The 13,066-nt window shown below is 58.5% G+C and overlaps 1 protein-coding gene across 5 annotated transcripts in view; it reads right to left on the bottom strand.

Annotated features, from left to right (window-relative positions):
* SSBP3 (single stranded DNA binding protein 3) overlaps nt 1-13,066 on the bottom strand; it is a 45,838-nt gene that overhangs the window by 11,915 nt on the left and 20,857 nt on the right. For 3 of the 5 annotated variants that reach the window (XM_082766220.1, XM_082766216.1, XM_082766217.1), the window contains exon 5: nt 5,101-5,190. The exons of the other annotated variants lie outside the window; for them this stretch is intronic. In XM_082766220.1, the coding sequence (XP_082622346.1) occupies nt 5,101-5,190 (90 nt within the window). The remainder of the gene's footprint in view (nt 1-5,100; nt 5,191-13,066) is intronic. 5 annotated transcript variants of the gene reach the window in all.

The following is a 13,066-nucleotide window of genomic DNA, read 5'->3' on the forward strand; positions in this document are numbered from 1 at the left end:
TGTTTTACGGGCTACATACTTTCAGCTAATGGGGGAGTTTTTATATTTAAAAACATTCTCAAGTACCTCTGGGGGTGGCAGAACAATGAAGAATGGTAGAAGAAGGCAAAGCAGCAACGCAACGAGATGCCAACAGTTTAGAGGCAGCAACAGGAAGGCGTCTTGCATTTTAGCATACCTGCCTCTGCCCTACCGGTTTCACCATTAGAAACTACCAAACTAAACGAAACGGGCATTAATTAGAGAAGTGCCTGAGTTTATGGGGGAAGGAGCTGGAGCTTTGTTCTCGTGAAGGGAGAGGGAGGTGTTGTGACATGTAAACAAGCGAATCTCCCTAAGCAATAGTGCAGGGGAGATGCTCTGGGCTCCCTGTGCACAGGAGCTGCAGCCCTTGGAGGACCACGGCCACCGTGCAGTGCCCTGGGGCTCCTGCTGGCTCCTCCAGCTCCACAGGCTCCTCCGGTGCTTTCAGCCACGCCAGCCCAGCCTTCGGGGAAGGTTTCAGAGCCCTAGCGTGCACCTCCAGGAGCCTGAAGAGAAATAACCAGCTAGCCAGTGTCCTCCTGCCCTGCCAGCCCCGTAACACCTCCTCACACCGCAGCCCGAGGGTGCAGAAGGACTCAGCAGGCACCGGGTGCTGGAGGAGCTCGCCAACCCTCTGACAACGGGCCAAACCCAGGCAGCTGCGAGCTCGCAGGAGGACACAGCTCACAGCCGAATAAGTTTCCCGTTCCTGGAAGTTCTGTGCCCCACAGAGCTCTCCTCCCCGTCTTTCCTGACATCTGAATTTCAGAGCCTCTCTGAGCCTGCTGCAACACCCCCGAGCCCAGCACAAAGCCAAAACCCTCCGCTACGCCAGATGTCTTTTACTGTGCAGCAAGGCAGTGCCTGGAGCCCACCAGGACGGGGCTGGACAACACCAGGTCACCTCCAGGTTGTAAAGGAGAGGGCAGCAACGCCAGGAAGGCAGGAGGTGCTGCCTGAAGACCCAATTGCACCTTCCTGTGAGCACTGAGACCGCGGCACGGCCAAGCTCGCCAGCAGCCGGGAAGGGAGCCGTGGGCAGGAGATCTGCCTCGCCTGCAGCTGGGGCTCCCGAGTGCAGAGCTCTGGTTTGAAGGAATATGTTAAACACAAGCTCTTCAGGAAACAAACCCGTGTCAGCCGAAGCCAAGAACAGTCACCTCCATCTGGATGGAGCACCCGAGAGAAAGTTGACTGCAAATCCCACCATATGCTCCAGACATTCGGTACAAAAGCCTCGGGCATCCTGCTAAACTTCCAGAAAAAAAAGCAAAAAAAAACTTTCTCCGACACTTGCTTTTTCTTCCCTCCAGCCCTGCTCTCTCTCATAAGCCATGTTCCTTCCAATCTTGCCTAGGAGAAACCTTCCCCTACAAAAGAAGCCCTGGTGGGACCGGGACAGCCGACGGCGTGGGGTTCCTGGCTGCTTGTGGGGTTACGCAGCGCGGGCAGTGGGATGCTCAGAGACTGGTCCCATCCCGTGGGGAGCTCATGAAGCCAGTCGAAGGAAGGGATCGTGGAGAGGGCTGCGAATTGAGGCATGCCCGGGAGGAGCCACTTGAGCCGCACACCCCACTCCTGCGGCCACGCGGGTCCCTGCTCCGGGCTGTGATTGTGAGCGGGGTGCCCTTGGTGCTGCTCCTTGCCTCCCGTCTCCCAAAATCAGGCAGGGGCAGGGCTCCCAGGAGGCTCACCCCCCCAGCAATGCCCCCCTGGCTGGGAGAGGGGCTGCCCCCGGGCTGGAAGCCCCTGTCCTCCCCGGCTCCGGAGGCTTTCTCTGCATTAGGGGGCAGTGTAGGAACAGCGAGCGGCCGGCGCTTTGTTTTGGTGCATCTCGCAGGCTAGCTGCTGATGCATAGCTAACACGGCCACAGACATTGATTTATGTGCAACTTTCCATTTCATCAGAGCCAGCGGTACAGAGCCAGGCAGGGAGCGTGCGTTTGGGAGAGGAGGCGCAGCAGCCACGGGGGGGGGGCTGGGACAAGCAGCCCCCAACCTCCCACACCCCCGTTATTTACTACGGGGGAAGGATTTTGTACCACCAGCCTCTAATTTTTAATTTTCCCTTCCGCCTCTCCCTGGCACTCCCCTTCCCCAGTGCTGGAGCAGAGGAGGCAAACACCAGGGCTCTGCGAGCGGGCATCAATTCAGCTTTCAAAACAAAAGCAGAAATGACTTCGATGACCTTTAGGAGGATGAGAGAAGGGTTTGTTTGCTCGTCTTAAAGGGACAAAGAGACGGATTTAACTACAAGCACCTACCCACGCTAGCCGTGAACCGGGCCACCGCTTGTGGGGAGCGCAGCCCGACGCCGGGCGCTGCAGCCTGCTGGCACCACGCAAAGCCCAGGCAGCCAAAAGGTGCCCAGGGCCTCTCCTTTCCTGTTGGGCACGGGGTTTGGGGAGACGCCGAGGGCTGCATTTCCCTTGGCCCCCAGCCTAAAGGTCGCTGCTGAGCTCCAGCACGGGGAGGGCTCTCTGCCTGCAAGCCAGCAGCTGCAGGCGGGTGCTGCAGCCCGGCCTCCTCCTCTCGCCTCGCCAGCGCGTCCCTGCTCCTCCAAGCTCGTGCTCGAGCTCCTCCTCGCTCCTTCCCTTTGCCATCTGAGCCCACGGGGCTGCTCCCCGTGCCCCCCAGGGAGGCAGCGCAGGGTTTCTGCAGCCAGCTCCGAACAACCTTGGTTTGCTGCCGCTGCCACCCCAGCTCCTGGCCTGGTGCCACCGCGGTGCCAGGCCAGGAGCTGTCCCCGTCCCAGGACGCCCACGCCTGCTGTCCTCAGGCAACCTGAGCCCTCCGGGTGGCTGCGGCACGGAGCAGAAGGGTGCAGGCAGCTCTGCGCAGCCAGCCCGGTGCTGCTGGAGAGGAGCTGGTGTCCCCCGATGCTCCCTCCGTCCTCCAGTCCCCCCAGTATGGAGGTGGGCTCACGGGGTGGTCCTGCTGGAAACCTCGCCCACCCCCGGGGCCGGCACATAAAGGGTCGGGGAAAAAAACCCCAACTGCCTCAGTCCTCTGCACCTCCTGTGACCTTTTTGGTTTTGCCCTCTGAAGTTCAGCACTTTTTTTATTTCCTTCAGAGATAAGAAATTAACCCTGAGCTGCAGGCAGCTCGATGCAGAGGCTCCAGCACACCTCTGCAAGAGCTGGGCTCGAGCACGTCCTGACGCTGGAAGGAGCTGAAGGCTCGCAATAAATCAGCCGGGCTTTCGGGGGGGTGATGTTCTGACTGTGTTAAAAGGTGGGATTTTTCTTCTCCCCTCCTCCCCTCTTTCCCCGGGGCTGGGAGGAGAAACCAGATGTTGGAGGGCTTTCAGGAAAGGCAGTCTCTCGAGACGTCACATGCGATCCATATGCATCGGCGCCCGGCCCTCCTCCTCCTCCTCCTCCTCACCTAAGCCAAGAGCAGCGACCACACTCCCTCCCTCCCTCCCTCCCTCCCTCCCTCTCCTCCCGCAGCTCCGGGGGTGGGCGGCAGCTCTGCACATGGCCCCTTATTTCTGCTGTTTTTTAGGGAAGCTCCCCGGCAAAGATCCTGAGAAAGAGGGGCTGCGTCGGGGCACCCCGGCCCCAAAGGGGCAGGGCAGCTCCCGGTCCGGCTGCAGCCAGAGATCTGGGATGGATTCTCTGCTCCCGAATCAGACCCCTCAGTGCCAAAAAGCTACAAAAAGCCAAAAAGGAAAGCGGGGGGAGGGAGAAGAGGCCTTGGAGGGTGTCAAGGAGAAGTGTCAAGACCCGAGCATGAGCAGCGTGTCTGGGGCATCGCAGCTTCTCTCCCTCACCTTCCCCTCTCGGCGAAATCCAAGCCCGGCTTTTGAAGCCGTGCCCTAACTCCTTGCCAATTTTGCAACCCTCGCAGAGCTGTGCGAAGTGGGAGCCTGAGAGGACAGTCATCTTTGCAACGGGATGAGATCAGGACTTTTGGAAACACATTTGTTGGAAGTAGCAACTTGGCACTGGAATTGCTGGCAGCAGCTATGACCTGCGAGATAGCATCTCTTCTGCTGGCTTCACCCCGCGTCGCAGGGCGCTGCTCCAAGATCGGGCTGGGGTTTTAGGGTTACCCACCACCATCGGCTACCCGCGTTCTGTCACACGCCTGTTCAGGAAACGGGCTCTCTCTAAAACCAGAAGCAATCCCCTTCTCCTTCCCCGGCCCCACGCACGCAGCGGGTGCGATACCGCGCTCCGGTACCGCCACCAGAAATCACGAGCCCGCTGCCCAAGAGTTTCTCCCATACACAAATCGCAAACCCAGATAAAAAAAAAAAACAAAAAGCAGCTTGCCAAAACAAATATCCCTTCCAACCGCTATCCCATTTGTTACACGAACAAGTGCTTCTTCCTCAAGAAGGAAGACTTGAACGCACTGCCAGCCTGCGTCGCTACGACCCAGTGCGCATCAGCCATGAAGAGAGATCCCAAAGAAATTAAAATAAAAAGGATTAAGGCTTTGAAAACTTCTTTTCCAAGCGCTTGCTGAAGCCCTCTCCGCTAGCAGCACTCAGTCATACGTCCCCCTGTCTTCACTCAGAGCTCAGCGTGGGAGAGGGAACGCGCAAGGCAACTTTGGGGACTCGGCTAGGGATTGTCTTACAAGGTGCCTCCATGGCATTCGGGGCCGTGCGCTTGGATCGAATCCGCTTCTGCCTGCAGCCACAGCCCACGCCAGCATTTGTTAATGCTTTCAGTGATTGCATTTGGAAAAAATCAAGTGGTTAACCAGAGGGGGAAAAAGTTTCAGGAATCAAAATCCAGAATGTTTTCAATTACGCGCGTCTGTTAGGACCAAAGAACAAATACAATCTCAACCCAAACACAAAACAAGCAGCTTTGGAAAAACATCGATTGCAAATACACAGAAACCTCTGCAAGCGAGAAACAAAACCGCTTTGGGGCCACGGAAACCAGAAAGCGAAGGTGGGAGGAGGGCAGACCACGGGTTATTCCCCAACGGGTCAGCTGGGTGGGCATGCTGCTTGGCCGGGGTCCCCTCGGGGACAAAACCCGAGCGCTGGCAGCGAGGCGCGAGCAGACCCGAGCGCCCCGTCGACGCGGGCGCCGGGAGGAGCGGCAGCCTACCTGGAAGAAACCTGGCGGGATGGGGCCCCCGGGCATCCCGTCGTTCGGGGGAATGTTTCCAAGCACGGGACTCGGGGCGGCAGCTGCGCTCTGCGGGGAACAAAACCAGGACAGACACGTTGGTTTCGAGTCGGAGTTCAGGAGGAGATGATAATACAAAAAGCCGTCCCCCCTCCCCGGCCGCGCCGCGCTGGGTCGATCGGCACGGTCCCCGCAGCATCGCTCGAGGCCGGAGCAAGGAGCAGAGGATGCTCGGGGCCGTTTTGGTGGCCGGGTTTGGGAGCGGAGCTCACCCACTCTCCCCTTCTCGCCACGCTCACCCGATCCTACACCAGCTCAGCCCCGGAGAAGATGGCCGTGCGAAAAGCAGGGATGGCCCCGGGGCTCATTTGTTTGTCTGAGCAGCCACCCAGGAGCCTCACCTAGCGCCTCACGCCAGCCAGGAGCTATTTTAAGGCTTTTTAAACGCTTCTCGGAGCCCACCTCCCCCCACGCACCCTTCTCGCTTCGCTTCTGGCCTCCAAAGACGCTTCCCCTGCTTCCCCACCACCGCCGCCAGGGGTTTTTGTCACAGAAATCCCACCAAACCCTGGCTCACGCCTCCCTGCCGCCAGCCCCGGCGCGGGCACGAGCGGCTTCGCCACGAGAAGGGGAAGGGGACGGCGTTGGGTTGCCCAGCCAGCCCTGCTTAGCGACTGGATTGATATTTACTGCCTCTCCGCCACGAACAGAGATGCACAAAGGAGGATTTCTGGCCGGGGGACCAGCCCCGGAACAAAGGGCACCCTCCCGGCCCCGCGGGCACGGCGCTGAGGAAGCGCCCAGGAGGATGGGGGTAAAAAACATCACCCCGAGGAAATCCCGAGCTCGGTTTGAACCCAAACTCAGCCACCATGGCCCTGCCAAACCCCGAGTCCCACCGGCAGCGGGGCCAGCTCCAGGCACACACCGTGACCAAGGTGGGATGGAGATGACCGCGCTGTGCCAGCTGCTGCTGTGCCCACCCCTGGAAGCGTCCTAGAGGACAGCAGGGGCCGAATCTCCCCCAAAAAAAGCCTTCTGTGAAACAACCACCCCACAAGGGGCTGGGAGAGCGGGGCATCCCGAGCAGCCTTCCCCGCAGAAGCAGCGGAGAGGGCCAGATCTGAGCGCTTTTGCAGTTAATAAAAAAAAGGCCTGGCAGGGAAAATCAGCCTACCCATTCCAGGCTCTTTTTATACTTCAGACGGCAGCAAAAATAGAAAGGAGAGGGAGTGAACCCAGTTCTCCCCCCCCTCCCGTCCCCCCCAAGTGGGTCAGCTATAAAAGTAAAACCCAATCTTAATCCGAGGCCATGAGCATATTGCAGTTTCTCTGCAAAGCAGATGAATGCTCTTAGCGCAGAAATAGAGGAGAGCGAGCCCCCGACTGCAGCGAGCCCATTTGGAATTTCCTTTATTAAACCCTCGATCACGCAAAACGCCGCTCTCCAAAGGCGGCGCGCGGCGCCGTAAAGCTGCCAAGGTGATATTTTATGGTTTCACGAGATTTCCAGCACACCATAATCCCTTGCCGGGGAATCTCCCGCGGCAAGACGGGTCCCCCCTGCGCCGCGAGCCCACCCGGGGGCTGCCGCCGGCACGGTGCGGGGCCCGGCTTTGGGATCGCAGCCACGGGAGCGGGGCGACAGCGGGGTCGGGGTTGGCACGTGGAGGGAGCAGAGCGGCCAGAAAGCCCCTTTCTGGTGCTTTTTTGCACCCTTTTTGGTGCAAAAAAGCGCCTCGGTCCGCTAAACCACCAAATCTGAGCTTTTTTTTCTGCCTTTGTGTCGAACCGAAGTCTGCTGCGCTCCTCCTCCCTCTGCAACAGGGAGTAGGGGGAGGAGGGCGCCGCAGCCAAAGAAAATCTTTAAGCAAATGCACATTTTTCCACAAAACCACAGAACCTTTTTTTTTTTTCTTTTTCCGCCATCAACACCCCCAAACCTCACCTCCGCGCCCGCCGCCTCAACGCGGGCTGAGCGCGCCGCGCACATGTGGCGCTTGGCAGGGCTCAATAATTAAAAACCCACAAGTGCCCTGAGCATATTGTAGGATGGGAGCCAAATTGGTCAGCCCTTGATGAATGATTTACAAGGCTGCGAAGTGACGTTTTTTACTTCTTTTTTTTTTTTTTTTTTCTTTTTCCCCTCCCCATCGCCGCCGCCAAGGTGAGCGCCGAGGCACCTTTCGGAGCCCTGTGCAGCGCGGGATGCGCCGGGGCAGTGCGAGCACCAGGAACAAACCCTCTTAACCCCAAAAACGCGTGCCCCAAACCCGAGGGCGCACACCCCAGCCCAGGTTCTTCTCCCCCTTGAGGTTCTTCTCCCTGTTTTTGGGAGGTGAGCAGCACGCTGGCGCTGTGGATCGCGGCGCTGCGCCTCCGAAGCCAGGCGCTCGGTTAACACAGCGCCTCGGTGCGCCGGCAGATGCCGTCTAAGCCCTTAAATCGCGCACTAATTGCACTAATTGAGCTAACAGTCTCTGTTTCGTCTCCCTACCCTGAGTCAACCAGCGTCTTCTGGTACTGCCGGAGAGATCCAAGCTGTTGACTGCAGTGTTATTTTGTCAGCCATTAAGCGATTCATCAGAGTCATTAATTGATTTATTACTGCTGCCTGCGAGTATAGCTCTGCAAATAAAGAATGATGTAGGTCAGGAGGCGATCGGAATTGGACAAAACAACACAGCCAGGAGCTGGAGGCTTAAATTATCCGGAGGAGGCCGCTCACGCAGGCCCACCGACACGGGGTTACGGGGGAAAAAAAGATGGAAAAAAAGGACGAGACGCGTGGCTTGGCCCCGCTGCCAGGAACCCCGCTGGCCGGGGCGCTCAGCACCACCTTGCAGGATGTGCTGCCAAGAGGCAGCGATGCCCCGCGCCGCAGCGGGGCCGTGCCAGCCCCGACGGGGATGTGGTGGTGGCGGGGAGGTGACGGCCACCACGCCGGGAGCCTTTCTGTGGGGTTTGCCACCTGCGGGAGGTTTAGGGGAGGCCAGGAGGATGTGCTGTGGCCGGGGAGTGTGAGCACATCTTGTCTGGAGAGGCAGGGAGCAGAGGCAGGACACGGCTCTCCCAAAATTAGGGTGCCATCGGAGGCGCCGGGTGAGATCGGTGCGCGCTTAGCGCCGGAGCGCGGAGCCTGGGGGCAGAAGGCTTTAAATCTCGGTGAGTTTTTCCAGCTCCAATCTATCCGGGACGTAAAAGGGCTATTAAAACAGCCTTATTTTCTTAACCTAATCCGTCAGAAGAAGCCGGGTTATTCAACCCTACTAATTGCCTGTAGGGGCGGAAGGGCAGAGGCCGGCGCGGCCACGCCGCGTGCCCTGGCTCCCCTGCCCCGGGCTGCCCCGCGGCACCTCGGTGTCACCGGGCTGATGGCAACTCGCCTCCGCTCCTCCGTGCCACGGCAGGGACGGAAGGGACACGTCCCAGCGGGACGAGGATCGAGGCTTTGTGCATTTTCTCCAGCCGAGAGCTGAGCTCTTTGCTGGGCCCCGGGGCTGGGCAGCAGCGGGCGTTGCGCGAGCCCCTCCCGGCGCCGGCAGCGGTGGTTTCCTGCCCCCCCCCCGGGCTGATTCAACCTGCGATCAGCATCTTCCCATGCGTCACCACCGAGGCTGGAGGGGTTCAGGGCCGCTCTCCGAGACCTGACGCAGGTTGGCTCCGCTCTGCTCCGTGCCTCAGCTCGCCACAAGCCCGTGTCCTCTCTGTCCCTGCAGCCGGGCTCCCTGCTCCCCGCGGTGCCGAGGTCCCAGCTCTGCCCGGCAGCACTCGTCCTGCTGCTCAGCGGGAGCTGGTTCCTCCCGTGCACGCTTGGGGTGGTGCCGTGCACGCAGCTTTCAGGGGCTGGCTCTCACCAACCCCTCTTTGTTGTGTTTTTTTTTTTGCAAACAACCTCAAAACCCCGGTGCAAGACACCAAGAGGCTTCAGAGAGGACATTTCCTTCCTGGGAAGCGCCGCGAGCACCGGCTGCTCTGCAGCAAGAGGGGCTGAGGCACGAGGTGGGCAGCGCAGGGAGCTGACAGCACGGAGCTGGAGAGGTGCTGCGGCCAGCTGAGAGCTCACACTGCTGGCACGGGAGCTTTCTGCCCCCCTTTTCCTCTCCATGAGGGCTGGAAGAGCAGCACGGAGGTCTCCAGCTGCACCTTGCACCTTGCAGAGGGAGCAGCACAAGCTCCAGGACGGGCCCTGCAGCAGGACTGGCACCCTCAAGGTGTGCAGCATGCGAGAAGTTGCACGAGAAGCCCAAGTTTGGAGCAGCTTTGCTCCGTGTGTCCTTTATCAGCCCTGGCAGGAGCCCACCTCTCTGCCACGAGCTCGCAGAGATGCTGAGGACGGAGCTGGTCCCTACCTGCCCGCTGTTATTTGTTGTTTGCCAGCAGCACGGGCACTGCAGCCTGAGAAAGAACTGGGCGTGCAGGCCAGGACTTAAGCAGGCTGCATAAACAGGTACTACCGAATTAAATCGGACTCCGGTTAAGCCTTTTCATCTCATTAAAGCTGCCTTCATCTTCTGCGGCGAGGCTTTAAATTTAATAACAGGGCACTCCCACACCTCCCCGTAACCTGATTAGCGCCGGGGGGCGGCCGCACGCCGAGCGTGGCACGGGGCTGGCGCCCGGCACGTCCCCACCTCGCCTCGCTGCCTCAAGGCCAAGCTCAAAGCTGGAGGTGGGCATCCTCCCGTGCCCCCAGAGCTGCTTTCAAAGCTCCTGAAAGCTCCCTGCATCACCCCAGCACATCCCCAGGGGAAAAGAAAAAGAGAGAAAAGGAAAGGAAGAGCTCCAGGAGCGAGGTGCCAGCCTCTCCGGGCGCAGGCTCTCTGGATGAAGGGGTTTTCTTGATCCTGCCTTTACCCAGAGCTCCACAACAGGTTGCTGCCTCCTCGGAGAAACTCCTAAAAACCTCTAAAAGCAAAACCAGGAGCTGCACGATTTACTCTTGGCTTTCCCTTCCTGCATCGCTCAATCCCTCGGCTGCGCAGGGGCCGGGCTGCGGCGCTCCCCCGGCACGTGCTGCCCTGGCGAGGGCAGGTTGGGCTGAATTACGCCCCGGGACCTTCCTGCACGACTTTAAAAGCATCACCTGAGAGCAGGGGAAGAGCTGGAGAGGGACCAGCAGCTCCTGCCCCCCAGCCGGGGGCTGTTCCCCCTCTTTCTTTAAAAAGACAGAAGGAAAGCGGCAGCCTGCACCTTCACATCTGAAGGCTGAGCTTTAGAAAGGAGGGAAGAAAAAAAAAACAAAAAAAGGCAAAACATTCAACGATGTTTCAAGCAAATACGGAGCTTTTTTCTTTTATTTTTTTCCCCCTTGTAAAGGATAATCTGAGACAGCAGCTCCACCAGAGCGGCTTCAGCCACAAAACAATAGGATTTTAATCTCTTAAGTAGGCGGCCCCCTTATCCCCGGGAAGGAAACCCCCTTCAGTCATTTACAAGTTTGTAAATAAGGCTCCTGGTAGCACCGCGCGGACATCTGCTCCGCGATCCTGACAGTGTTGCTGCTAACATTTACAAACATCCTTACGCAAACACACATCGCTCTCTGCTGATCTGGCTTTAGCTAAATATATCCCGAGGAAAGAACTTGGCAGGGCCGCAGAATTTCGCGGCAGCCGAATTAAAGGGGAGAAGAAGGGGAAAAAAAAAAAATAAATTAAAAAAATAAATAAAGGAGGGGAGGGGATGATGAAAGCAGGAGGGGTAAGGCGGGATGAACGCAGCCGGGCTCGGTGTAGAGGGAAACTTTGGGGAAGTTCAGTGCGGGTCCCTAAGTCCTGGCAAAGCTTTGCTGCCCCCAAATCTCTCGGGTTGAAGCTGCTCCGGCCCCAGCACCGTCCCCAGCACCCCATCTCCACGCGGAGAGGTTTGGGGAGCCTCCCCGCTGCCCCGCAAGGAGCCTGGAAGGCGCTCTCACTACGCAGGTATTAATTAGGGTGAGTTCCCCTCCAATCATTCCAGCGGCAGGCACGCCAGGCGCTTTTCCAGCGATCGATACGACCCATCTGAGGGCCCACCTGCCAAAAAAGTTAGAGCAAAGAATTCTCTCTCCAATTTTCATTAGATAACGCAATCGCTCCGGACTATTCATCTGCCGCCCGTCCGTCGGCGCAGGGTGCTCAGCTCCGCGTCTCCTCCTGCTTCCCCGTGGATTTGGGCCCGAGGCACCTCCGCAAGCTTTGCACAAAGCTCACAGATCCATTTTTTTATTTGGTTTCCCCCCCAGCTTCTTATTTTTTACAATGAAAGGGGAGCAGCGCTGCTGGCAGCGACTCGACGGAGTTTGGGGCCGCAGCCACACGCTCACCCGTGCCCCAAAACCAGCCTCCACGCTCCCCAGAGCGACTTCTCCCACCTTTGCCAAGCACAAATCAAGGATAAATTTTAAGGAAAGCCCCCCCAGCTGCTCCCAGCCTGGGCGCGAGCCACGCCAGCATTTGGGGAGAAAGAGCAAAGCTTTGGGGCCGGCTGCTTCCAGGACAGGCTACGGCTCCGAGCCCATCAAGACGTGGAGCAGACCTTGTTTGGGAAGCGCCACGCAGCTCTGATGCTATGTAAACATTAATAAACTGAAAGCACGCGATGCAGCTTTAATTTTTGTTGTTTTTTTTTTTTTTCTTTTTTTTTTTTTTTCCCCAAATCAGGAGCCTGCTGGCTTTGGCAGCCGGGCTTCTGTTTGACAGCGCCTGTCTCCGTCGCCGCTTCTGGTTTTCCTGCCTTGCTGGAGTTCGAAATTGCCAAGTGAATTCTGGAAGGGGTTTCGAGGCGAGCTAGATTTACATTGGTAATCTGATTTAAAAAGACAAAATAATAAAAAAAAAAAAAAAAAAGGATCCACGGCGTTAGGAGAAGGCCGCCCCACTGCTCTGGGGTTTAACGGGGCTCACCGATGGCTAAGGGGGATGTCGCCGGGCACGTAGGGCAGGCAGCGCACCGCAACATGCCTCGAGGGTGCATTTGGGAAATAAATAAATATATATATATTTTTTTTTTGCTGCTTTCCATTCCAACTAGTGGGTTTTATCCCGTAATCCCAGCTGCTGCTTGCGGTGCTCTTAGCCAGGCACCAAGCGATGCGCGGGGCCGGCCCCGTGTTTGGGGCAGGAAGGGCACCCAACCCTCACCCAAAACTCTCTGCCCTCCTCACCAGCCCTCATTTTTGGTGTGGTTTAGCTGAAAACTGCCCCACCTCGGCCCGGCCCAGCCCCTGCCACCGCCGGGAGCTTCGGTGCCCTGGGTCAGCCCCGTCTCGAACCAGGACGGCCCCACAAAACACCCCTAAAGACTTGGTGCTTTATCTCCCGCCACGGGGAAAGGGGCGAAATGAATGCAAATACTCCGGCCGTCCTCCCGTTCTTGTCAGGCGCTTTGAATGCCCAAATATCCCATTTGCTTAAGCCTATTTTCCTGCCGGCAGCTGTCTGTTATTATTCCCCGACACCAAAGGCGAGGGGGAGAGGGCCGGTCCCGAGCAGGTGAACGCCATCTGCCCGGCCCCCGCAAGATGCCCGAGACAAAAAGCCGGCGGCTCGGCGGCCGCCACCTCGGCACGGGGCCGTGGGGACCCTTCCAGGGGCTGCCCTACCCCATAGGGGCCGCTCGGGGGCTTTTGGGGACCTGTAGGGGGAGGCACGCTCCGCTCGGCCCCAAAAGGATGCTCCCGGTGATGCCAGGGAAGCGTCGCGCAAAGGGGGGCTCAAAGGGAGGGAATGGGATCCCTGGTGGTCTTACAACACCTCCAACCCCGAGATGCTGCCCTACAACAGGCTGCCCGTGTGCGTTTCCCCGTGGAAAGTCACACAACTCTCCCAACCAAGGCGAGCGTGGCTGCCCCTTTCTGGTTTTTTACCAGCAGGGTTTGTTTATGGCCGTTCTTTGCGGGTGCTGCCCCGAAAAATACAGTTTCCCGGCTCCGGTAATTGCTGGAGGCATTTGAAAATTAATA

This window comes from Aythya marila, assembly GCF_965140915.1.
Source record: "Aythya marila genome assembly, chromosome: 8".
In the NCBI taxonomy this organism is placed as follows: domain Eukaryota; kingdom Metazoa; phylum Chordata; class Aves; order Anseriformes; family Anatidae; genus Aythya; species Aythya marila.